General features: G+C 36.5%; 1 protein-coding gene across 5 annotated transcripts in view; it reads right to left on the minus strand.

Annotated features, from left to right (window-relative positions):
• Positions 1 to 26,909, minus strand: part of fam184ab (family with sequence similarity 184 member Ab) — a 163,979-nt gene that overhangs the window by 71,186 nt on the left and 65,884 nt on the right. For all 5 annotated transcript variants that reach the window (XM_056269123.1, XM_056269120.1, XM_056269121.1 and 2 more), the window contains exons 4-10: positions 26,156 to 26,291; positions 21,823 to 22,004; positions 15,494 to 15,679; positions 8,958 to 9,080; positions 5,313 to 5,474; positions 4,640 to 4,761; positions 357 to 507 (exon numbers count right to left, since the gene is read on the minus strand). In XM_056269123.1, the coding sequence (XP_056125098.1) occupies positions 357 to 507; positions 4,640 to 4,761; positions 5,313 to 5,474; positions 8,958 to 9,080; positions 15,494 to 15,679; positions 21,823 to 22,004; positions 26,156 to 26,291 (1,062 nt within the window). The remainder of the gene's footprint in view (positions 1 to 356; positions 508 to 4,639; positions 4,762 to 5,312; positions 5,475 to 8,957; positions 9,081 to 15,493; positions 15,680 to 21,822; positions 22,005 to 26,155; positions 26,292 to 26,909) is intronic.

Here is a 26,909-nt window from a genome sequence, read left to right on the forward strand (position 1 = left end):
TTTAAGATGTAAATTAGATTATTATTTCTAAAAATATATATTTTTTTCACTATCTTGACTTTTTGCAGGGTGTGTGTGTTTATGTATTTACATTAATATAAATTAGCTGCTCAATTGATTTAAATCAAATTAAAATGCATTTCTTGAGTAGCACAAAAGTGGTGGTACTGGCCTCAACGTCCATATATACCTAAACCTACCCATCTCCGCCCCCTGATCCCTAAACCCACCCCTAATCCTACCCATCTCCACCCCTTGGATCTTGATCCGACTCCTCCCCGTGGATCTCATGTACTGCATTGAGGTGCAACTGGAAATGTGTGCAGTGTTAGCAGTTGCACTGGTGAGTCTCTGACCTGCTCTAGAAGGTCCTCCACCTTCCTCTGCCAGCTCTCTCTGGCGGAGCACATCTCCTGATCTTTATTCTGTGCCAGCTGGGAGAGCGCTGACCTTTTATTCTCCTCATGCTCTTCACGCAGTTCCTCACGGAGTTTCTTACACTCTTGCCTGTGGACACACACACACACACACACACACACACACACACACACAAAGATACACACTAATGATGATCATACTGTTTAGTGCTTGCTTACATTACCAAAAATGTTTTGCTGAGATCTTTTGAAATAAATCGGATAAAAACAGGACAGATTTGGTTTCTGGTGGTGCATACTGTACATTTAAATATAAAAACACATAAATAAAGCTCTCTACTGGGTCAGTGGTCCGTTGATCATTAATGGCTGCTAAATGGGCCGGCCCCCGTTCGCACGCTCCGCAGACCTTTTTAAAGCACGTACATTTCTCTGAGGTCACAGAAGAGGTTAACCGCCACATTATGTGCTGTAATTGCAGGACGTCATGGGAGTGTGCTGGGCTTAAATCCATGATTATTAAGTCTGTGCTACAGACTGTTCTAAAAATGCCCAAATAACAGTCAACGCGGAGTACCTCACACACTCTGAGACACTGCGGAAACCTTTTAAAGGTGTGAAATTAGTCTTAATTGCTGCTTAAGAGGAAAGGGAAGCTGTAATGGGGGTTTGGGCACCTTGAAAGCCGCCCGAGACCACAGCAAGAAGCACTGAGACGTGAATGGATTTAACTCGTGCTGAATTATCTGATCATTTCTGGTGGCAAAAATCTCTAATTGATAATATACTGTAGAGAATATTTATTCACTGTAAAGCATCATTGGGTTTTGCAAGGTGCTATATAAATATAAAAATATGTATATTTACTATGTATTTAATCAGGGTGCAGTCAGCATGAACAATGTAAATCTAAATGACAAATTTCTACAATTGCGGAATTTGCATATTTTCAAAAACGCATAGCTTCTTTTACATTTTCATATTTTCCCCATAAAAAAAAAAAAATATATATATATATATAATTTAATATAATATAATGCATTCATGAATGATTGTGAAAAAGATTATGAAATTCAGTATGAACAAGTCAACCTGAACAATGAAACTATTAATGATACATTTATGTAAATGTAATGGTGATTATGCATATCTTTGAATATGCATAATTTCTTTTACATTTTTCAAAATTTTAAATCATATTTTTGCCTTCACTTCATTTAAAACAGTAAAAGTTCATTTTAAATTTTTACAAATACAAAAAGTCTCTCAAATATTATAATATATAGTATAATATACCATAATATTAATTACGAAAAACAATTAGCAAAATACAGCATGTAACACTGAAAAATTATTCTAAGTATGCATTAATAGACCAATTAGAGTATGGTAGCAAGAGGTTTTTCAGACATCTAAGGAATTTTTAATGCAGTTTTGCCTCCAAAATTATAGCCAAGAACACACACACACAGCAACTGACTCATCCAGTCATGTGGTGCATTACAAGAGGTGGTGGTGAATTAACCAGAACTTCTGCTCAGTAGACGTTGCTGTACGTGGCTTTATAACCTTTATGTACCTTTACGAAGAGTCCATTTGTCTTCATAAATGATCTCATGGCAAAGCTGTCAGTCCAGCAAATAAAAACGGCATAAACAGTTTTAATTTGTTGCACTTCGGCACACGCATGCTTGCGATATATCCAGACGGCGCTGCCTCGAAGGGGAGGATCCATCTGGAGTTTTTATGAACTTCATTGTGCGGTGCAGCTGTGAGCGTAATTGCAAAACGCAAACTCGAGTGTTGATGAAGAAGTCAGTGATTGTTTAAGAGTGTACAAACGCAAGTGCCGGTGTCTGACAGATTGGCCCGATGATGAACGAACCCTCTTGCAACTCTGGCAACACAAAGTCGGACAAACATTTGTCCTCTGACAGTGCTTGAATATCTTTTCCTGCATATCTCTCCATGCATCCTGCATGTTAAGGCGAACTTCATATTCTCTAAAACATTTCTTTCTTACATATTTTCCTTCCCTTCATATCTCAGTAAGAACATAGCTAGTTCTTACCTAACCTTTAACAGACAGTTTCCTCCCTAATTACAAGGTTTAATTCAGTGTAATTAACTAAAAGTAAAACTATTAAAACTAGTCTTCATACATTGAAATAATGCTGAAATAGATTAAAATATAACTATTAGAAAAGCTTAAAGTCCCCCTGTAGTCAATAATTTTATCCCTTAAAAAAAAATCTTTGATCACCAAAATTACATATATTTTTTAAAAAAATTGTTTAAGTACTAAAACTGAAATAAAAGTTAAATAGAAATATTAAAAAACATTAAAAACTAATAAAAATGAAGAAAGGCACATAAAATTAAATGAAAACATAAAAATAAAAGATAATTCAAAATATTATTAACATACTATATAAATAATTGCATTAAATTGCACTAAAATAATACTAAAATAACACTGGTTTAATTTGATTTAAAACCAAGGAAGTCTATAATTCCAGCAGAAATTAGTCTGTTAGCATCATTAGCAACCCGTTAGCATTTCATTCCTTGTCACATTTCTACTGTAAAATTCCTATTGTAAAGCCAATTAGGGTTTTCAGTATTAATAGGTCATCAGCGCCATAAACGCTATTAATTGAGATAATTTCCAAAGTCATGGAAGCTCCTAGAAATTCATAACAGGGGTCTCATGGAATATGAAGCTCTCGACCTGGATCCAACATATTTACCAGCACTTATTTTGAGCAATAATGAGCTCTACATTGTTCTGCATTCCCAAAATAACAAGTTTAAGTCCAAATATCATGCTCCAGGGCACCACAGCACCATCCTGAACAAATGTTGTGGAAAATGAGCTACCGAGGATGAAATCCAATAAAAGCCTTGTTGATTTGTCATTAAAGCATGTTGAATGCCTGCTTAGGGCCTATTCAACTTCAACCTTCCCTGTTAGCTCATTTTTATCACTTTCGGGGGATGTTATAGTGGTGAATTGGTAACTTTGCAAAACTATGAGCACACAAAGTAGCTCAAATGTTCTTAATGGCCTTTGTTTTAGAACAATTCAGACTTATATTCTAATGACCTATTTGTCTTTTTTGAAGGCACATGCTATTAAACACTGCTTGTAAGCATGGCTGATAATGAATCAGGCAGGCAGTGCTTTCGGAGGCAATGCCAAAACACTTTCAGCTGTTGGGAACTTTACAGGGTATATCAGTCATCTATTAGCTTGGCAAGGAAGGAGAGAACGTGAAAGAACGAGAAGTGCCTTGCTTGTTGACAAACCATTTATACGGATAGTTCAACCACAAATGAAACAAATCTGTCATCGTTTACCCTCCCTCATGTCATGGGAAAAAAATTGTCTGGATTGATTTCATGACTTGCATAACTATTCTTACTCTGAACATTGGTCTTGGAAATACCCGTTCACAACTTTTTTATTTCCAAAATACTAGTTTTAACACCGATAACACCAATGACAAATACATTATTACAAAAATACTTAATATAATGTGTGAATATTATTATTGTTATTAATTATTTATATTAATAATATTATTACTTTTGCGTAATTGTTGGACCATGAACTATTACTTAACCCATAAAACAAACGTGCATAACAATCAAACAAAAAAAGCAAACAAACAAATAAATAATGGATTTTTAATTATTATTATTTATCTTACGTTATAAATCATTTTATAAATTATTATTTAGAATACAACATATTTTTAATTACCATTTTATTAAATTTTTTGCACAATTGTTGGACCTTGCACTAATGCTTAAAACATACTGTAATTATTGAAAATAAACAAATAAGTCAAGCAAACAAACAATTGTTGGACCTTGCACTAATGTCAAATAAATGTTTAATTATTATTATCTATTTTACATTATAAATTATAATTAATTATTTAGATACAAAAACTAAATTATTTATATTATGCATTATTATTATTAATTTACTTTTTTATCTTTTTTTTTTTTTGCACAATTGTTGGACCTTGCACTAAGGTTAAGGTGTAATTTATTGTCCCAAAGGGAAATTTGTCAAATGGATGGATTTAATTAACTATTATGTTAGAGAAAGATGCCTTTTATATGGAGTTTTATAAGTCTTTTTAATGGGCAGGTTTGTCCCCATATTTTGACGAAGACATGGTAAGTAAATATTTCTGAAGGGACGCTTCCAAGAACTCCCACTCATGTAACATTGAAACATGTGCTCTTACCTGAGCGTCTCGGTCCACTTCAGCTCCAGCTCCAGGGCCATCTTATCCATTTTGAGCTTCTCTTCCTCTTTGGTGGAGATGAGTTTGGCATCATGCTGTTGTTTCTGAGTCTCCATCTCTCCCTGAGGAAAAGAACAAGAGCGAACATTAGCTCTGATGAGCCATTAAGCACATGACCTGTAATTGTGAGGTCTAACACGCGGCACTCAGGACAAGAGGGAGGGCTCTTCTTCACAGCTATCAATCATACTGGGGTCAGGAGATGGAAATCCATTTTCATTTCTCAACTCACTCAGTTCTTTTCTCACGTACACACAGGTACGATTCATTATGCATGGCCACTCAGGTAACCTGTGTTTCAGGTCAAGGACAGAGGAAGACGAACCATGAAGAGGCCTCTCTAATGAAGTGTCACACAGGGGCCAAAAACGCAGGTGGGTGTAATTCAACAGGAGCACCTATTACGCATCTCAAAATGATGAACTCACTGCAGGTGTTTTTAGAAGCTATTCATGGAAACTGAGAGCAAAAGCAGTAGAAAATTACCCACATCATCTTTAATAATAAAAAAAAGCCTGGAAAACTGGCCGCACTGGCAGAGTTACGTGACTTTGAAGTATGAAGTCTCATTCTCAGTTTTTTTTTTTTAGAGTAATAGCTTTTGGTAATAGACCTGAAGGGCCGTTAGGAGGTTGCTGGTCTCTCGGAGTCTGGCTCGCGTGGCATCCAGCTCTTCTAGAAGATTTTTCTGGGCGTCCTTCAGATTGGAGATGTGTCCCTCAGCAGAACCGAGTCCCGTCTCTCCCTGCTTCACCAGCTCCTGGAGTCGACTCACCTGAGGAACAGTAAAAGTTACTTGCTTTTGAGCAGATCCTTGTTCTCTGTGTTGACTTTAAGGACACTGTAAGAATGAGGCAAGGCAATGCAATGCAATAAAATTTTATATTTTTTTAGTCTTATTTCTCTATATTTTTAGTATTATCAATAATTATGGTAACACTTTACAATACGGTTCATTAGTTAACATTGGTTAAGTACGTTAGTTAACATGAACTAAGAATGAACAATACTTCTACAGCGTTAATTAATCTTAGTTAATATTAATTTCAACATTTACTAATACATTATTAAAATCAAAGGTTGTATTTGTTAACATTAGTTAATGCTCTGTGAAGTAACATGAACAAACAATGAACAGCTGGATTTGTATTATCTAACATTAACAAAGATTAATAAATACTGTAACTAATGTATTGCTCATTGTTAGTTCATGTTAGTTAATATATTAACTAATGTTAACTAATGAACCTTATTGTATAGTGTTACCATAATTATTAAATATTAAATAAATATATATAAAAAATTTGAATAACATTTAATTATTTATATAATTAATTCATAATTATATATGTACCTTGTTATACAGGTTTCACATATAAAAAAATCCCCTCTATAGTCTCTATAGCTGCCTTCCAATTATTAAAAAATATATAATGTAGAAATTATTTTAGTAGTATATAAATATACAGTGTGTTATATAGAATAAAAGTATTTAAATATTTATATTATTAATTACTTTTTGTTTGCTTTTTGCACATTTGTTAAACCTTGTACTAATGATAAACACATTAAACAAAATTATAATAAATAAATAACTGTAAATGTCATACCCTAATGAGCAACATAAGCAGTTACTCTGCTGAAAACAGCTTAAACCAGCTATTTAACAGGTCCCAGTGGGTCTGTTGACTGGGTTTAAGAGGGGTTTTACTTTTCACCCAGCTAAAACAGATGAAGACCATCATAGGTCAGCTGAGAAACCAGCAAGACCCAGAAAATCAGCAGGGTAACTTCTAAAGACGGCATTCTAACCGAAATGTAACCTCTTACGTGACTGGTTAAAGATGCTTTTCATTAACCATTAAAGGTCTCTCACATTCTTAAAGTTCAATCCAATACAGATGTAGATGTTAGCATGTTTCTAAATCAACACCTAAATCCTGAGCATAAACATAATGTACACAACACACAAATAGTCAATGATACAGTGCTTTTTAAGACTCACCTCAGCTATTTTGAAACAGCCTTCAAGTGGGAAGCATGGCTAAATACGTAGCCTAGGTGGATAATTGGTTTCTAGATGGTGGTCATTAGCTGGTCATCATCTTCGACCAGCAACAAACCAGCTACCAGCTGGTCATAACCAGCTAATGTGGTCAGGCTGGACTTTGAAACATACAGTCCTCGATGATTAATGAGCTAATGACCAGCTTAGATCAGCTAGAAACCACAGCTACCATTTTTTAAAACACAGATACCATCTTAAGATGAATCTTCCAGAAAGTTCAGAGTTTAATGTGCTCATCAAGCATGACTCAAAGTAAATGAAACATGGCTAAATTGAATGATCAGTGATGCTGCCTATTTGCAGCTATGGGACACAGCCAGATTGGTGTACCGGAAGCCCATTAAAACACATCGAGACTAATGAGATGGTAAACACATGACACTGAAATTAATCACCACCTCCCTCTGCTTCCGTGCCTTCCTTTCTACCTGCTAAATCACTTTCACAGAGACAGCACAGGGTTTTGAAAAGAATGGACAATACTAAGCAATGCAGAGTTCCTTACAATGACTACATGCATTTACATGCACCCTCATAATACGATTATAATGAGATTTAGGCAATATTGCGATTCTTTACTTCGATCAAATTGATGAACCGTAGTAGCCATAATTATAGTAAAATATGTGGCACATGCGGATTTGAATTGCTATGAACAGGCATGTAAACACTGTAACCACATCTATTCCAATCTGACAAACTGCACATGTCTTTGTGATGTTCACGGATGATGCTGTCATGTAGCGGTAAAGGCAACATCATATTTTTGGGCCGCTGAAGAAACTGAGGCTGTGTTTAACTCCACTTTATAAAACGGATAGTTCCGGTCCTTGATTCTGATTAGTTGAGCCGCGTTTGAAGCCGTTGTAAATTACTCAACAAACATACACCTGTGAACGCATTACAATAGTATTACTGCGCAACTGCCGTTTGTGATTCTTTTTTGCTGCATGTGTTGCTTGACAACCTCTTTGGAACTACATTGCTTGGCGGAGGAATACATGTGTTATAACGTTATTTTTTTGTTGCTGGTGTTTATTTTATTAATAAAATAAATATTTTATGCACTCCGGTCCGCGTCGTGCCTAACAACGCCCCTTAGCTGTTCTAAATGCACTGTAAAACAGGGCTTCAAGGGGCTTATCGCTTTATTTAGACATACACTCTCGAACTTCTAAGCACTTCCTCTCGGGGGAATCCCTGCCACCATTTTGAAGTGCGTTTAACTTCAAGTGGATGCGGGAAGTTTATTTGAAAAGACCCTCGACCTCTTGATTTTTGACAGAGGGAGCTAGTCTGCTCATATGTACACTTCAAGCAGATCCATATACCACAAAGCAACACGATTGTGACGTCACAAAACAACTGCTTACAGGGCGTTCCATTTAAACCCACATTGCAAGGGTTCCACCAGTAGTGGGCACTCGTGCAATGTAAGCAATAACGTACATCCGAGTGAACGAGATGGAGGGAAGTTAGCGAGGGACGGCATAAAAAGTGGAGTCTGACCAAGTTTCTTTTGCTGGGTAGTTCTTTTCCGCCAAATGTCAACCCGGGTGTCGAAATACTATTGGGTAAATTGGCAGTGGGTGGGAACACACAGTCCAAAACAAAAATTAGACATTCCGACATGGAACGCACATTTCAAAGAAGAACAACTGGCTGAAACAAGTATGTGAACTTAGCATTTTTTCCTAAATATCTGTAAACATATGGTATTTTTATGCTTTAGTGCAGTCAAAATAAATACATACAGCACCTTTAAATGCAGAGTTCATGTTGACAAGTATATTGATCGTCGAAAACACCGAAATGAAGACATGGAAAATGAATATTAGAAATATTCACTATTAGAAATCCATAGAAATGTTTTGCAATTTATATAAGTAGATTAAAACAGTGGCCAGTAACACATCTACTATGTGTGAGGTCATCCTTTGTGCTGTGTATTGAGGTATGTGAATAAACCACAATTCTTAGCGAATAATCAAAATAATGAAAACTGCATGCGAACAGGAGTGAACAGGTTTACTTGTGTCACGTAAACATCTTACTGTGATTAAGTCCTTACTCTGATTATTGGGGGAAAAAAAATCATATTATTGGTGTAGGTCTAAACGTAGTCAATGATCAGTGTTTTATTGATTATAAATGGCCTAAATGAAGGTTTCAGCACACACATTACCGTACCTCACTGTTGGCCATGTTGAGTTTGGCACTGAGCTCCTCTCGTATATTGTCCAGTTCCTCTCGCAAAAGGCTCTTCTGTTCCTCTAGAGAGTTACGTTCCTTCTCGAACTGATCCTCCATCTCCTATAAGTCCAACAGAACATGCTGATTAAAAATGACGACTGCTTACAAACGTGTGAAACAATTTATGTTACTGGAGATAAGACAGCCATGTGTTAGACCATTACTTCTCATTTTGAAGTTATAGTTCATCAAAAAGTGAACGTTCTGTCATTTACTCAACCTCATGTCGCTCCAAATTCATACGAGGAAAGAAACTCATACAGGATTGAAACAACACGAGGATGAGTAAATAACGCCAGAAGTTTCATTACTGGATGAACTATTCCTTTAATCATGATAAAATTCTTTTTTAGGCTGTGGCATTTTGAAGGCATAACCGTCTGAAAACTTAATTTCAAACATGTCAGGGTAGTGCCTTAGGAAATCCACTTAATATCTGTCTCAGGGAGTAGGAAGAAATAAGATGACAAGATTTGCAATGCAAAAACAAAGCATGAGAAGAAATGAATAACTATATATTATTCATAATAAGATTCTTCAGCTTTCTAGACCTCTCATCGAAAATAATAATACAGAAACTAATCATAGTCATCCTGTGACATTTACAGAATAAAATGCAATTTTTGATTGTTTCCTGCCCACCACAGTCAGAGCAGAGGAAACAATGGGTCTTATTATTGCGCTTTCAAGGTAGTACTGAATTAATATTCCTCAAATATTCTGGTTATACATCCTAACTCAAAGAATTAAAAATATGTAATTAATTAAGCCTGAGCAGCTTAATGTAGACACTTTATTAAACTTTGTTTTGCAGATATTTAAAATTGAAATTAGAATATCTCCTATTGACTTGTGAAAAAATTACTGTTTTATATTTTAATATTTTAATTCCTATGATGACAAAGCTGCATTTTCAGCATCATTACTTCAGAAATCATTCTAATATGCTGATTTGCTTCTCAAGAAACATTTCTTATCATGAAGCTGAAAGAAGTTGTAATGTTTAATTTCGTGAAACATAATTTTCAGGATACTTAGAAATATAGAAACATTTATTTCAAATAAAATTGTGCACAATTGTCAACAATGCTTTCTTGCTGAATATATGAAATATATATGGGTATATATTATATATAGGATACTTTGAAATATATATACAGTATTTGCAAGGCTATCGTCAAATTAAAGTCTAAAACTGTCAATCTTGTTTCCTTTCTGAACAATGCATAATTATATCCTAACATATATTAAAAGAAGCAAAAGAAGCAAGTGGATGATATGAAAGAGCAGAGCGATAGATGTTGACAAATGAAAGATGACAGAGACGAGATAATCTCTCCCGCTCATTATAAAGAGCAGCAGCGAGCTCCTTGCACATGTTGATTAAAGTCCACAACGAATCAAACCCACGTCACTTCATTTCTGTGCATATTCATATACACATCACCTAAAAGAACAAGCAGTGAAAATCCTGTGCGTGTGTGGGCGCGTGGGCCTTTGAGGAGAAAGAGGTCTTAAGTACGCCAATGTTTAAAAAATTGATGGTTAGCACAGACGAGCAAATGGGCTGAGCGCTCAGTATAGCCGGCAGGTGTGCATAATTCACTCCATCCCCAATTCAAGGCACACAAATATGCAAATGGCACCTCTTGAGGGTCCCGGTCGTGCCTCAGTGACATGCGTTAAGATGGTAAAAATGAATCCATGCTGTGATCCATGTCAAATTAAGTAGAATCCAGTTGTGATCTCCCTCCCAGAAAATATAAAATACATCGCACACATGGGGCTCTATTCTGTGGAGGTTTCCAAAATAAAGGTTCTTCTAATGCCACAAGGTCTGTCATCAGAGTAGTGAGTCACCAAACAAACACACTATGGACGCACACTAGAAACCGAATGCGCTCTGGAAAAGAAAGATAAAGAAGAGAAAGAGAGAGGGCCCTAGGCTTCTTCTAAAATAGGATGTCATGCTGCTCCTGTACAAGACTGTGAGTCAGCGGCACACTCTAACAGAGGCCACTCTCATTGATTATTCATCTGCGCCTCAATTTTTCAAACTACATTTCCATTTCTGAGAGTAGCGGGCGCTACGGCGTCGGTGAGATAAGCCCAAAGCAGTAATGTGATTAACCGGTTGCTGCTGCGGCATCACGGGCGATGTCCACCGGCACAAAGGTTCGCTGAAGGGTTGTACAGGTTTGACAGCAGGTGATAAAGGCGGAGCAGGCCGGCTTTGGGCAGGCGTAATCTCTGGAAGCGTGAAGGGAACTTTTCAGAAGTGAGAAAATTAGATCCATTACATTAGCATGCATGCTACATTCTAAAGGTACGGGAAATGTAAATACGACTGAGTATGTAGAAACTATATGCATTATTAGGATACCACACTAAATGGTAAATGGACTGCATTTATATAGCGCTTTCACAGACGCAATGGCCACCAAAGCGCTTTACAGTTTGCCTCACATTCACCCATTCATACACTCATTCATACACCGACGGCGGTGTATGAATGAGTGCTTGCATTTGGATGCTAGTGTAAGCATCTAGCCTGAAAGGTTCAATAGTAAGAAAGCTACCTGTTAGCATTTCTAACATTTGTTTGTTTTGGCATTAGACACCCTGATGAAGGCTTACTGGCCACAATGCGTAAGTGTGCCGTTGCTTGTCACCTGTTTTTAAAATGTATGCCATGAAATAATAAAGGTTTTTTTTATATCTTTCTAAAAACTAATATTCGAGTGCCTTGGATTGTTTTTTCTTATGAAACAAAAACACTAGTCAACATCCTCATTAGACTTCAGTGAGCTGAACATTTACGCACACTCTGGGACAATCTCTGAAAGAGAAATAACTCGCTGCTCTGCTAAGTTTAGCTAACAATCTGTTGTGTGTGATTTATAATTACAAAAAGATTAAGTAGTTGTGAACTGTATGGATATGGACGTGCCGGGCTGCTGGCAGCTGCCTATTTTGAGGGAGGGTGACAGATTGCGCTCTGACTGAGTCAATTCAGTGCCGCTTTCTAGGCTTTCATTTCATATGCTATCGGGCTAGAGAAATCAAAACAGACGGTTTAGTCATTACGTTTGATATTTACGAACCTGTCTCCGTTGATGAGTGAAATAACAGTTATGCCTTTCATTGTTAAAATCAATGAAGATCGAGTGCGTCTTGCCTGGGACACTTTGAGCAGGGTGGAGAGGGTGAGATGGAGGCAGGACGGAGGTGAGAGTGTGTGTGAGATGAATTTGCACTGTTGTGCCAAACGAGGCAAGGAAGCAGGGCTGGGTACTGCACTATTCCTCCTGGAGCTGAGGCACCTGCGCTTTCCCTTTCTGTTTCTCTATTGGATTAGTGTTGCTGCACTCACACACTAAAATCAGTAGAGAAAAGCTAGGGATTATGATTATTGGTCGATCTACATATCGCCAAGTCCGTTATATATAATGTATGTGTTAAGTGTTATATGTGAAGCACCATGACAGTTTAAACTAATTGATTAATAAAGGCCTAAAGTTAACTTTATAGCGGCTGATATTTGCCATTTTTTAAACATCCGTATCGGCCGATAAGTTTACTGATGTGTCGGATTCTCCATCTTCATTAGTTTACGGTCTCTGTTTAATAGTCCTATTTAGTTAGAACAGTTAAACTAAGAAAGCAAATGGTATATGAAAAAGTATTATAGCGTTTGCTTTTCTATTATTAATAGGCTACTAAAAAGGCAAACACTATGGCCTGGTTTCACAGACAAGGCTTAGATTAAATCAGGATAAGGCCTTAGTTTAATTAGGACATTTAAGTACATTTTATAAACGTGCCTTAGAAAAAACATTACTGGTGTGCATCTTGAGACCAAACAATGGCACTGACATATTTTGAGATATGTCAGTGCAAGTTGCTTTCAGTTAAAACAGCTCAAACTTGCATTTTAGTCTAGGACTATGTTTAAGCCTTGTCTGTGATTTAAATAAGAATTCAGATTTTTAAAAGGTTTAATTTAGTAAACCTTTTAAAAGGTTTAATAAAGTAAACTTAATATTAATTATAAATATATTAGCCATTGGCCATCCTGCTCTCTAAGATATCAGCACCGGTCATTAATATCAGTCGACCACTAAAAACAGCCTGTTGACATTGGAGAACCTCCTAAAGTTCCACAAACTACATTTATTCTCTAGTTCTTTAGAAAATGATCTGGTCCTTTCAGAGGCATCATGCACCTGCTTTTTTTTTATTTGAAGTGGCAGTTCTGGTTCACTTAAATGCCCTATAGGCAAAATAAGACATGACCAAAAAGAAGCATTTTTTTAAACAACTTTAGTAGTTATTTATTTAAGTGTAAGATATGTTAAGATGCATTCACACTGTCACAAAAAATCCCAGATCCGACTTTTTAGCATCCGTTCTGAGCCACTTTCAAATGAGGTTTTAAATCAGATACATATCCGATATCTGGACATCTGACCTACGTCTAAACACGCATATCCGATTCCCCTTTGAATTCCAAGCCACCATAAGACGAGGACGACACGTTTGGCCACACATGTAGCTTTTTAATGTCGTATCATGAAGCAGACTTGCCTTGTGTTCTCACTAAAATTGAGGTTCACTAAAAACCAGGCCCCCCGACTGAGCCTGGTTTCTCCCAAGGTTTTTTTCTCCATTCTGTCACCTGATGGAGTTTTGGTTCCTTGCCACTGTTGCTTTGGCTTTTGGCTTGCTTAGTTGGGGACATTTAATATTCAATAATATTATTGATCTGCCTTACTTAAGGTGGACGTTGACGCAATTTCTTTTAGAAACAAACTTTGTTATATTGTTTTCATGTTATCACTGTGAAGCGCTTTGATACAATCTGTATTGTAAAAAGCGCTATATAAATAAAGGTGACTTGACTTGACTTGACTTAAAATTCAAAAAAAAATTTACTGGGGTGGAAACTTTATAGTTAAGAAATTACCCGCGAACAGACACATTCAGGGGCATAGAAACTGGGTTTCAAACTCCACCCTTTTTTTAATAAAACAGCTTTGCTACTGAAAGCTACATTATAGGCTATTTCTCAGCACAGGGTAATTCACACTCACAATCTCGCTCTCATTAATTCCTTCGAATTCATTCAAATAAATGAAATCTTACCGCACTAATAAAATAACAATAGAAAATTACCAATATTTTCCGGTCTATATCCATTCTGCCAGATTTTGCGCTGCAAACATCCTTGACAGCTTTTAATAAATCATGGCACCTGATGCGAAATATGAAATCATTTTAGTATGGCCATTCAAGACCAGATAAGAGGGTCAACCATGTCGCATAGTAAAGCAATCACCAACAGAATAATTTGGGCGGGGATTATTGTAAACACAGATATCAGATACCAGATGTGTCTAAAGGGAATGTAAACAGGAGGGACACAATATCGGATATGGTCAAAAGATCAGGTCTGTGCATTAAGACTTGCAGTGTAAATTCAGCAGTATTAGTGTTGCAGTTGGTATTTAAGATGCGTGGAGCAACATAGTTTGGATACTAAAATAAAACTTTTATAAAGCAAGAAAATACACTTCCCTATCTTTTGTTGCTGATCAAACTCTGAAGCATTTCGCAGCAAATTTGTGTTTACAAAAAAAAATTTTTTTTTAAATGTTTAAATAAGTTTAGCCAGTGTTATTTTCATACTATTTATATAATATTATAGTATTTATTAACATTTTGAATGAGCTTTTATTGTCATATTTTCTGTTTTTATTTTAATTTTAGGTTACAGTAAGTTAAAGTGTTTTTGTAAAAAAAAATTATGTATGTAGCTTCAATTTATTGTATTTCGATTTTAGCACTTCAAATTCAACTTATTTTATTTTATGTTTATTTTCAATTTATTTCAGTTATTTTATTTGTATTTTTTTTTACATTGAAGATTTTAATCTAATATTTATATTTGATTTCAATTTCCGAATTCTTTTTTTAGCAATTCTAGATTAACAATAACACTGAAAACTATCTAAATAATGAACAAACAAACAAACAAAATAAAATATCTGTTTATAAAACATAGTTTTGTATCACAACATCTAAAACAGTATTTTGGCTCAACGTTCATCTATCTCTGTACCTGATTATTATCTCAGCAGACAGACTGGATCCTTGTGTGCTTGTAAATAAATACTAATAATTGTGTGTTTTTTCAAAACTCAATGATTTGACAAACCAGATTAAAAATGCATAAGCTCTCCAATGCCGAACCTGTTACAATTGTTCTCTCTGATCTTCCACTTGCACTCAAAGGTGCTTCCTGTTCTTTCTCAAGGTGACACCTCCTGACTGATGCTAGACAGCGAGTTACATCTTCCGTATGAACCTAACGTCTGAAGTGCAGTCATGCTGATATTTCGGCAGGACAGCTGAGAGCGTTTAAATAGTTGTATGTGGGCACAGCTGACAGCGATGTAACAGAGTTCACTCACAGACAGGAGGCGGTTCTTCTCTTTCTCGGAGATGCTCTGTGTGTTCTCCAGAGCGGCCCGGTGCTTCCTGGAGAGCTCCTCCACTGCCCGACTGTGGGTATCCTTAAAGTGAGCGGTATCCTCTTCATATCTGACACGCAAGTTTATGAGCTCCTTCTCATAGATCTGCTTTTCCTCTCGAAGTGACTGTTGAGAAAAATTAAAAGACAAATGTATTTAAAACATGGTCTGATGCTTATATATATATATATATATATATATATATATATAGAGAGAGAGAGAGAGAGAGAGAGAGAGAGAGAGAGAGAGAGAGAGAGAGAGAGAGAGATAGAGTATATTTGTATATACATTTAAAAGCATCTAAACACACAAATTTCATTACTGTCCATCTGTTGCATTTGTATTTGTTTATTAGCACTTTTAAAATTGTGATACAGTTTCTGAATATTTATTATTTCCATTTATTATATTAAATATTATATACCAAGGCTGCATTTATTTGATCAAAATACAGTAAAAACAGTTATGGTGTGAAATATTATATATATTTTTTCAATTTTAATATTTGTAACATATAATATATATAAAAAAAGCGATGTATTCCTGTGATGTCAAAGCTGAATTTTCAGCATCATTATTCCAGTCTTAGGTGTCACATGATCTTTCAGAAATCATTCTAATATGCTGATTTGTCTTATTATCAATGTTGGAAAACATGTATTCTTGCATTTATTTGGGATTGAAATCTTCTGTGATATTATAAATATTTTTACTGCCACTTTTGATCTATTTAATGCGTCCTTGTCTAATAAAAGTATTAATTTAATAATAGTTACATGAGGTAAAAGTTTGAAACATAAACAGCAAAAAGATAGATTGAAATGCATAGCCTTTAATGACAATTAGTTTTTTAATGCAAGTTGCTTCTTTATTCAACATTGGGAAACATATAATGCTACTGTACTGTGTTGATGTTTTTGATTTTTTGAGTTGTTTTTGCTGTTTGGTTTCAATAAATGTAAGGAACCTTTGAGTTCTCAAAGGAAATGTTGATTCCTCATGAAACTGCATTTATAAGTGATGACATTAGATAAACACTTCTCATTATATATTATGTAAAGTATAATGTACATCCAGCCGGTTGTTATTGCAGAATAAGCCTCAAAAGGATGATCAGGACTACGACGCGAACCGGCTGGATGTACATTATCCCGCTTATTACATGGCTACTTGCCACATAAGTAAATAATTAGACATGAAATATTGATCTGTGTAAATATAATACGCAAAGCTTCCTTGGAGTGAGCAGTTGCTAGGAAGCGGCAAGTTCAAACTAGAAGGACATTTAATGGATACAGTCCTACCACGTACACTACAGTATACATGGTATTTCACCACATACATAATTATGGGGATAAGATATATTGATTAGATATGACATTATTTTAAAATCGTACCTGTTTGTTATCTTATAAATTATCCATTACATTGTACAAAACAATCGTTGCAAAATGGCAGCAGCTGCGTTTGTATGAAACAACAAAGAGAAAGACCTCGATACCAGTTAACATAATTAAAGCTCCAGTCCGTAACTTTTTTAAGTTAAAAATAATCCAAAATAATTATATTAAAAAAAACTTATTCTGCCAGTGGTCAAAACTATCTGCTTGCCATAGCTAGATTCAAAACGGTTAGCTTGTAATAATGATTTTAATTCCAGTGGTACTGGTGGGTTTCCGCGGGAAATTCGAGCATGTCTTTGCGTCATTACGTCACACCCGTACACATAAAGAAGGAGTTTCGGCTAGCCGGCTATACTGCGCGTGACGAGATGTTTAGATGTATAGGCTTTTCTCGCAGCACTTTACATGATTAAACTTATGGCATCCAGAAAGATCCAAACAACAATCATCAGTGTCAACTGGAGATTCAGCAGTTATAAAACCCAAAAGACTTCGTACTTCGGATTTAAGGTGGCTAGAGAAAGAGAAAGAAACCGTCTCATGCGAACACAAGGATTTAAACATCGGCGGGGCTTTTGAAAAGTGCGTGAACTCCGTGTTTTGAAGGGGTTCAAAACGGAAGAAGAGACGGCTTTTTTCTGCTGAACAAGTAAGACATTTCAATAGTTCAATCGTGTAACAGTACGTTTTCTTAATTCACACAGTTATGGAGTTTCCTTTGTTGTGCCTTTCTCGTTTTGCTATTATGGAGAATATGAATTCTGAACTACACAGGTAACCATAAAACACATTAAATTTAACATTAGTCACGCTATGCTGATGTGATGTTGTTAACATGAATTTGAGAACAAAGTAGGCTATAATTTGCACGGTTGCTGTAAATCGCGTTGATTAAATCTAACGAAGCTTATCATGTCGAATGCTTTTTCCCCCTTAGTTGGCCAGAACAAAAATGGATGTTACTTACTTGTTCAGAAGACATTTTCTTATGAAAATTCTTTTGTTGGTCAAACTTTCAAAAAGTGAATCTGTGATTCTGTATGACAGTATCCACACAGCGCGGTGACTGACAGCAGCACTCGCCTCAAAGCACTGTGTTCATCCGCGCTGTTTCATGCCGATTTACAACCCACGTAAAGATGATAATTCCGCGAATCACTGCAGTTACAGATTTCGAACAGACAGATGGCGACAAAGAGGAAGTTACAGACTGGAGCTTTAAATAACTGTTCATAAAATATTGATTTGAGTTTTAATATTTTATTAGCTCACCAAACGCAAAACTTCCACGAAGAAAAACCATTCCTAGCAAGCGTAAAGCGGCGACTTCAATAACCCGGATGAGACTGTGTTATCTGTTTTTACTGGTTGTTATCGGGGAACAACATACCGCTGGATGGCGCGATTGACCAATCAGAATCAAGTATTGCACAGAGCCGCGTAATAAAAAAAAAAATCAGTACACATCAGTACTATAAGGCTCTTTTCACATTAATAAGAATAAACAGGATACAAATACTACAGGACAGTCTGTGAAAGTTCGAGTACGGTTTATGAAAAGGGAACAAGTGGTCTCAATAAGAGACACTCAGACTGCCTCTTGTTCAGAAATGTCATGAATCCAATCTAAAAGTATAACAGTGAAAACTGAAAAAGCCCACACTGACACTGTGAGGCAACTGCCTGCAAGAAAATAAACTTCCTATTATAAGACCAGCAGAAGTGTTGGCAAAGGGAATCACTCCACAATGCTTTCCCGCTCTATTTAGTGAGTGTTGTCATAGTAACACCTAACTCAAGGCCGTGCTGCAAACAAACTGTGATGTGGGCGACAGAAAGTAACTGAGAGAAAGATTGATGAAACCTTTTCAAAGAGGAATTATCCTGAAATTCAAGCACACAGCAGCAGACCGATAAGACATGATGCTTCCAACGCATTCTTCATATATTCTACATATACATATTTGCAAATTTGACCAGTTGGTCTTACGGAAGAGCTGAAATTAGACCCTGATCTGAAGTGTTTATGAGGCTAATGTTCACACATTCCCACGTTTCCAAAACAGCTAGAAGGAAGGAACAGAGTGAACGGAACGGAGTGAAACGGGGGATGGGAGTCTTTATTAAAGATTTATGTTGACCTCAAGATTTAATAATGATAATAATTTGTTACATTTATATAGTGCTTTTCTGGGAACTCAAAGTGCTTTACATGGAAGGGGGAATCTCCTCAACCACCACCAGGATGATGCGCCAGAACGCCCACCACACACCAGCTTACTGGTGGAGAGGAGACAGTGATGAAGCCAATCAGTATATGGGGATGATTAGGAGGCCATGATGGACAGAGGCCATTGGGCAAATTTGGCCAGGATGCCGGGGTTACACCCCTACTCGTTTCAAAAGACATCCAGGGATTTTTAATGACCACAGAGAGTCAGGACCTCGGTGTAACGTCTCATCCGAAGGACTTTTTTTTTTTTCTTTTTTTTTTTTGTATTTTAATTGCATATAACATTTCTTTCCATTTTGGATGACATAGTTATAACATTAACAAACTTAATGTGATGCATATTTGTCAGTCATACCTAAATAAAACATGAAACTGATCATAATTTAATAGTTCTAATAAACTGAATGCCTTCTAAATACACTAATCAGGTTTATATATTTATTATCAATAAATCAAATTTATTTCAATCAATACATTTTAACAACTGAATATTATATATATCATTTTTATATTGTGAATAAAAGCCTAAATTAAATCTGTTCATCAAATAAAGCGATCGAGTCTCTTCAGACAATTTGGACTAAACTGCTCAATTCATATGGATTAGTATCTCTTTATGAACTTTTTGAAGCGTCAAATTGGAAGTGGAGGGACAGAAATTTCTCAAGTCAGATTTCATCAAAAAGATCTTTATTTGTGTTCCGAAGATTAACGAAAGTCTTACGGATTTGGAACTATATTGGAATATTGGTAATTCATGACAGAATTTTCTTTTTCGGGTGAACTATCTCTTTAATGTAAAACAACAACAACAACATTAAAAAAATCTTACCAAACCCCAAATCTTGAAGAGTAGTGTAACAAGACATTTAGACGTATTACAGGGTTGCACACTGATGGTGAAACACGCCAATTAGGAATTAAGTCATAATAAGTGTAAGTTAAATGTACAGTGTACGACATGTAAAAAAGACAAGAGGCTAACAATGTCAAGATCAATATTTGTGTTGACCGTCTGCCCTTCGAAATGAGTATGACATAGGGAAGCTCACGAGCAATAAGCACGTCCCAGCCGGGTTCGTCACTTATTTGGTTCCCCTGGAAACATTTCCGTTGTGGTATGTGTTATTTGCAGCGCAATTCTGTATTTGGTTGTGTTGTGAACTTTTGCAGCACGTTTCTGTATTTGGAGCACACGTGTGTTGTGAAACTGATTGATGATGTTTTTTTAATTTGCACGCATTTTTTTCCATTTGCATGTGTTCAGTTGCTTCAGTTGCAGCGCGTTGAGCTCTCTCGGCCACCGTAGTACGCAGACTAAGACCACTATTCATCAGCATGCATTGATTAATCCCATGGCATGTAGCAAAAAAAAAAAAGGTGCGACCAAATCCTATGCTGGTGCGACCAACTGAGAAAGTTGGTAGCACCAGTGCAACCAGTGGAAAAGTTAGTCTGGAGCCCTGTATTACCTTTTGTGAAGTTGTTTATTCTTAATTTCATTGTTCATTCTCAGACAAAATGGTACAAAAGCTCTCACTAGGACGATACCCTTTAAAAAGCTTCTAATATGTACACTTTTGGTACCAAATTTGCACCTTTGAGGTATTAATATGCACTCTTTAGGTACAAAGGTGTACCTTCCAAAAGAGTACCGCCCCAGTGACAGTTTTTGTATCTTTTTTTTCTGAGAAACTTTCATTTAATAGACAAAAATAAGGGAGAATGACCGTAAGCTATGGGAAGAGAGAAGGGGGATGTAATTGCAACGCGTCACACGAGGAACTGCACCATGGCTCTTTTAAAAGTTTCCCAAAGTCTATTTCTAAAACTGCTGAGAGGGATATTTCAGGAGCAAAAACAAGCCCACATTCCCACAATCTGTTTATTGGGGCTCTCAACGTATTAATAATGAATCAAAACCCAAATACGACAGGACAGCCAAAAAGCCAAACTGCTAGAGCAGATTGTTGCGTGAAAACAGCACGAAATGCCATACTGTAGCGAGTCAAATAAATAGCCATGCTGTCTCCGCAAAAGAAAAATGATTGCAGGGCTGAGTAAAACCACTGAGAAATAAGAATTCCCATTCAATCAAACCAACCGTCCACAAAGAGACATATTTTCTGAAGTCTTGCAGTGAATTTTGAATTAAATATGGAGGTCTGGATTTAGCTGTGATAAAGCAGCTAGTGTTTAACACGAGAGATGGGCTTGTATATGCTTTAAACATAAAACTAATGATGTCTCAGAGGAACTCATGTGAAATAAATGTTACTGCAGAAGATTGATGTTTGAGCTACTTACAGACAGATTCTGCAAACTTGAGCTGTTTTTCCTCCTACACACACCAACTACGCTTCAAGATCTTGTGGTGCAACACAAATCATGCCCTCAAAACATATTTGGACACTTAAAAATGTCATTGCATTAGATATAAAACATCAAACCAAGTGGCATCTGCATAAAATGCTGCAAGAGCTTTTCTTGACTTCCCTTTTCTGAGCCATTTTTTGCTGTATAAATCCAGCTAGTATCATGCTTGTGATGTCTGACAACCAGAAAGTGTCCAAACACTCTAAGCGGGTCTAAACGAATCCATATTCAGCAAACTGCATCGAATTGATCCGTACCTTCTCCAGGGAGACGACCTGCTGTCTCTGCCTCTCGTCCAGCGTCTGACATTTGTTCAGCAATGCCCCTCTTTCCTCCTCCAGACGTAACACCTTGTCCTTCAGACGAGACTTTTCCGATTCCAGATCCCGAATGACCGCCTCGTGAGTCATCTGAGTGGCCTGCAGGCTTCCGATCTGACCTGGACAGCAGAGAGAAAGCTGGAGATAGAGCTGTACAAGAGGGTCAATGCTTTGAATGTCATCTAACGCAGATGGGAGAAATACCCCTTAGAGGGCAGACAGTCAAAGATCCTTTCTAACTGCCAATACTGTGAATCTGAACACAGCACATAGACTTTAACTATCACCAGTGATGTTTGCTTACTCTGCAATGGCTTGATGGTTCGTCTATGGCAGGGGTGCAAAACTCCACAGCCCTGCAGAGTTTAGTTCCAACCCTAGTTAAAGGGGCTATGAGTAGGTTTTTACTTCAAAAAATCTTTAAGATAGAGTCTTCATTTGTACATTTATGAGCAAACCATAATGTAATAGAAAGAATGACACCTTGACTGTCCACCACGGTTGCCTCTATCAGCCTGTAGGCTCAATTGTGTGTGGAGGAGTCGGATCCGAATTGGCGTGAAAATTCACAAAATGTGACGTCATGCGCGTTCTCGTCTACTTGGGCGGCAATCGCTAGCAGTAGTGTTTCAAATGGACTCTGCGGACGGAAAGAAGCGACCAGCCTCCAGCACAATCCAGACACTCACGGAAACTCCTCGTAAGTAAAAAAAAAAAAAAAAAGAGCCTTATCTAGTGCAGCCAACGAGCGTGTGCACCGAGAACGAGCATGAGACTGGCTGCAGTTTCTCTAACGGCCACTGGTGTCAGTAACGGTAAGAAATTTCAGAACTTCCGCAATGCTCCTTTAAAGAGGTGTTCACACTTGGCATGTTTGCTTGGATTAAAACAAACCCTGGTGCGATTGGTCTGTTAGTGCGGTTCATTTAAATAAGCGTGACTGCTGCCATTCGAATCCTGCGGACTGAAACTGCTGAAAAAATGGGTCTCGGTCCGCTTCCAAACAAACTCTGTTGTGGTTCGAATGAAATATGAATGCAACACAGACCAAAGGCAAGTAAATGAACCAAAAGGGGGACATGATCTCACAAGATGTGACCCTAAAATGGGACAGAATGCTCAAGCGCACCTGTTTTTTCACGTCGTAGTCGCAATGTTGCCCATCGCAGTTCAGTACAGGATCAGAACCGCGTCTCCTCGCAGCAGATCTTCATTTGTGTGTGACGGAGAGATTCCTTCCGCTGTTTCGACTTCTTTACACATTTTATAAGCTCTTCACGAGTTCTCAACTGGTCAAAATGCCATCATATGTAGGCTACGCACATACAACCAGCCCATTTAGCCCAGCACACAGCATTGTTTTGGATGTTCGGTGAGTTCCGTCACGAAATTTACGTAAGAAAAGCAGACCAATCAGGCTGTGAACAAATCCCTATGCCTTTAAGTTTGGTATCTTTAGGTTCGGTGTTAAAATGCCAATGTGAACTCTTAAGTGGACCAGGACTAAATGTTTTTTTTTTGGTCTAGACCAAACGAACCAAGCGAACCGAACTACAAGTGTGAACACACCCTCTAATGCACCTGATCCGGCAAATCAAGTCATTCAGGCTTATTTGAAAACTACAGGTACAGTACCGGTATGTGTGTTGGAACTAATCTGTGGCCCTCCAGGAACTAAAGGTGCGTTCACACGTCATGCCGTAATTAACGTAAACTGAACTGTAAATAGCCTTCACATGTTTGTTGAACTTACAACGTCAAATCATGTAATTTTCTGAGAGCTACGACTAGTACCATGTGGCCGCTGTAGCACCTGACCACTGCAGATTCATGGTGTGTTTGACTTGAAGAGGCGGTGTGCAGACTGATCGGTGTATGACATCAAAGTACCGCGAGAACGATTCATAAGCATACAGAGCTTTATTTATAGTAATTACGACATGCCGTAAACACAGCATGAGTTTTGCACCCCTGGTCTATGAAATACTAGTGTGCTGCTTACTGCACAGTATATGTTACATATTGCTAGTATTTATTAAATATAGTATGTTAAACAGCATGGAACAGTAAATATGGTACATTATACTACATGTTTAATTTAGCAATTTCAATTATCAGCATTCAATAAAAATGGTTATTTAGCATTTTAAACTCCAATTTTGTGTACAAATGTGTTAGCTTTTGGCAACCAAAGATGAATAAAAAAAGCAGTGTTGTTATTTTCTAAAACGATTAAAAAAAATGTTTATTAATTGAAATAAGGCTGAAAAAAATAAATATTCGATGAAAAAAAGCAGTGTTGTTATTTTCTAAATCTTTTAGTTTTAAAACGTGTTTCTGTTAATTGAAATAAAGCGAAAATAAAATAAAATATAAATATTTGATCAAAACTAAAGCATTTTAGCAAAGATTAGATTAAATAAAAATAAAGAAACATTTATTTCAGCAAGTTTCCAAGGCAACATTTCTCATTTTTGTTTAGGTTTAAGTACTAAGATTACTAAAACTGAAATAAAAAAAAAATATTAAAAGCTGAATATAAATATGTAAAAAAAGAAAAAAAAGAAGAAAATCACATAACAAAATTACTAAATCTAAAATGAAAACTAAAAGCATAAAAATAAAATATAAATAATTAAAAATATAAATACTATAAAAGTTTCTAAATAATACTATGCTATTATATATAAAATAACACTGCAAGAAAGAGTAAAACTTGAGGATGTTTTTGCTTTCAGTTCATTTGTCAAACTGGAAATGGACGGTCAAGTTTGGTGCATTGCATTGGGGGATTGGGGGATATCTGCACTTTATTTCACCATTTAAAAAGAAATGCACTTGATAGTGATATGGCCTGGTGGTCAATGCATACCCGAGTTCACGCCTGGATAAAGATCTCAGAAAACGGCTTCTTCTTCATGTTAAATCCATTAATGGCATGCAGAAAGCACATTCTCACTGTAATTACACTAAACACAAATACAGAGTGCGAGTTGAGCGATTCAAACCCTATTGTTTCTCTCAGATAGAGGATCAGAAGTCTGTTTGGCATTTAGGTGTGACAGGCCCAGCTGGGTTCTGCCTCCCTCAGGGAACATTCCAGAATGTGGGTGATGAACACAGGACACACATCTGTTGTTGCCAGGATACCAGGGGCTGATCCGTAACCCCGAACTTTTCTGTCAACAACAACAGCTAATGGAGCAGTGGGACTAATTTGACACGTTGATGACTAAATCCAGTTAAGCTTTTACTCAAAAATATATTATGATAATTAGTTTAGGCTTTTCTTCTTACTTAGCCAATCAACTGTTTAGGTTTGAATATAGCAAATTATAAAGATAAATAGATAAATACAAATAAAATCAGAATCAGGTCTTATTTGTGAAGTTACAATAGATTTTGACTTCAAAAAATAGTTTTACTACTACTAATAATAATAATTATAATTACTATTAATATTACAAAACATTTTTTGAAATGCATGGGCTAAAATAATTGTAAATATTGTATGAATCTAAAATCTAAGTTCTGAAATACAAAAATTATAAAATAAATATATATATATATATATATATATATATATAAACTGAATCAGGTCTTAATAGTTTTTAACCTAAAAAGTGAATTATTGTAATAATTGTAATTATTATTATTATTATTAATAATAATAATACAAATAATTTTTTAGAAATGCAAGGGTTAAAATAACTAGGTTAAAATCTATTAATAATAATAAGATTTGAACCTCAAAATAATTATTTTAACATAATTTTTTAGAATTTAGAAAGTAATTAGTAATGAAGTAATGCAGTAATCAAATTACTCTGTTGAAGATGTAATTAGTAGCTAGTAATTAATTCCTTTTTTTAGAGCAACTTACCCAACACTGCCAATAACAATAGTAATGGTTACAAAATACATGCATAAAAAATGCATGTGTTAAGAAAAAATATACAAACAACAGCTAACCTATATGAATTTCATTTAATTATACTTCAAATGACTTTCATTTTTTAATTTGAATTACAATATTCTGTATCCTGTTTGCTTCCCTTAATTCAAATTTAATTCACACCGAGGAGTTTAGTTTGAACTTGAAGGCACTTCATTGCATTTCATTCTGAATGGAGCACAGGCCTGCTGTGCATGTTGCTGGTAATGGATTAGTAGCCTGAAGCAATATAGAAGGATGAATCAATGAAGCCGAGTGGAGTGCGATTAAACAGTGGACTGTGAGGTGATGGGAGAGCGTGCTCATATATCTCACTGGCTTTGAGCAGGATCTCGGTGGCCTGCTGTTGCACTCGGTCTCTGGACGCCTCCAGCTCACACTCCGCCTCCCTCTGCCTGATTTCCACAATCTCCGTGTCCTTGGTCACCTCCTCCAACTGTTTATGCAGATCCTGCAGAGAAGCACACACACAAATCAATCAGTATAACGACCAATCACCTCACATAAACCTCTCCAGCTCTCTGTTCATTACTGAGCTGCCTCTATATTTAACCAACGTGTGCTTTCTTTCCTTTGTCTCTCGCTTTCTCATGTGTCACTTTTTCCATTTTTGCTCCTCTCACAGTGTCTCCTCTGATCTCAAATTCCTCCTCATTAATTGTGCATGTACACATTAGCTCTTTCTGCCTTTCATCTCTGCTCTCGCTGTCAACTTCCTGCATCGCTTTCTGGTGCCATCGCTCTCTGTCTTTCAAACTTTTCCCTTCACTTCCACCATTGCGGAGCTCACGTGCAAGTCTTCGACTTTTCCACTGAATTAATTTAGAACATTTATTTTGTCCGTTATATACCAAGACACGTTTCTTTGGTATAACAAGAACAAAAAGAAATGGGGGAAATAAAGGATAACTTGAAGGAAAATGCATGCCTTTTTCTTGATAACGATTACAACTTGAATGGTCATGTTCTGCAGTACAGAAAAAATCAGACGCTCTTTTACTCCTAAGGACTATATATTTTTTCAATATTTATTTAATAATGCATATTTAGGTTCATGGTTCATCCATCC

Source organism: Rhinichthys klamathensis, unplaced genomic scaffold (genome assembly GCF_029890125.1).
Source record: "Rhinichthys klamathensis goyatoka isolate OS25496 unplaced genomic scaffold, OSU_Roscu_1.1 h1tg000281l_1, whole genome shotgun sequence".
NCBI classification, from domain to species: Eukaryota; Metazoa; Chordata; class Actinopteri; order Cypriniformes; family Leuciscidae; genus Rhinichthys; species Rhinichthys klamathensis.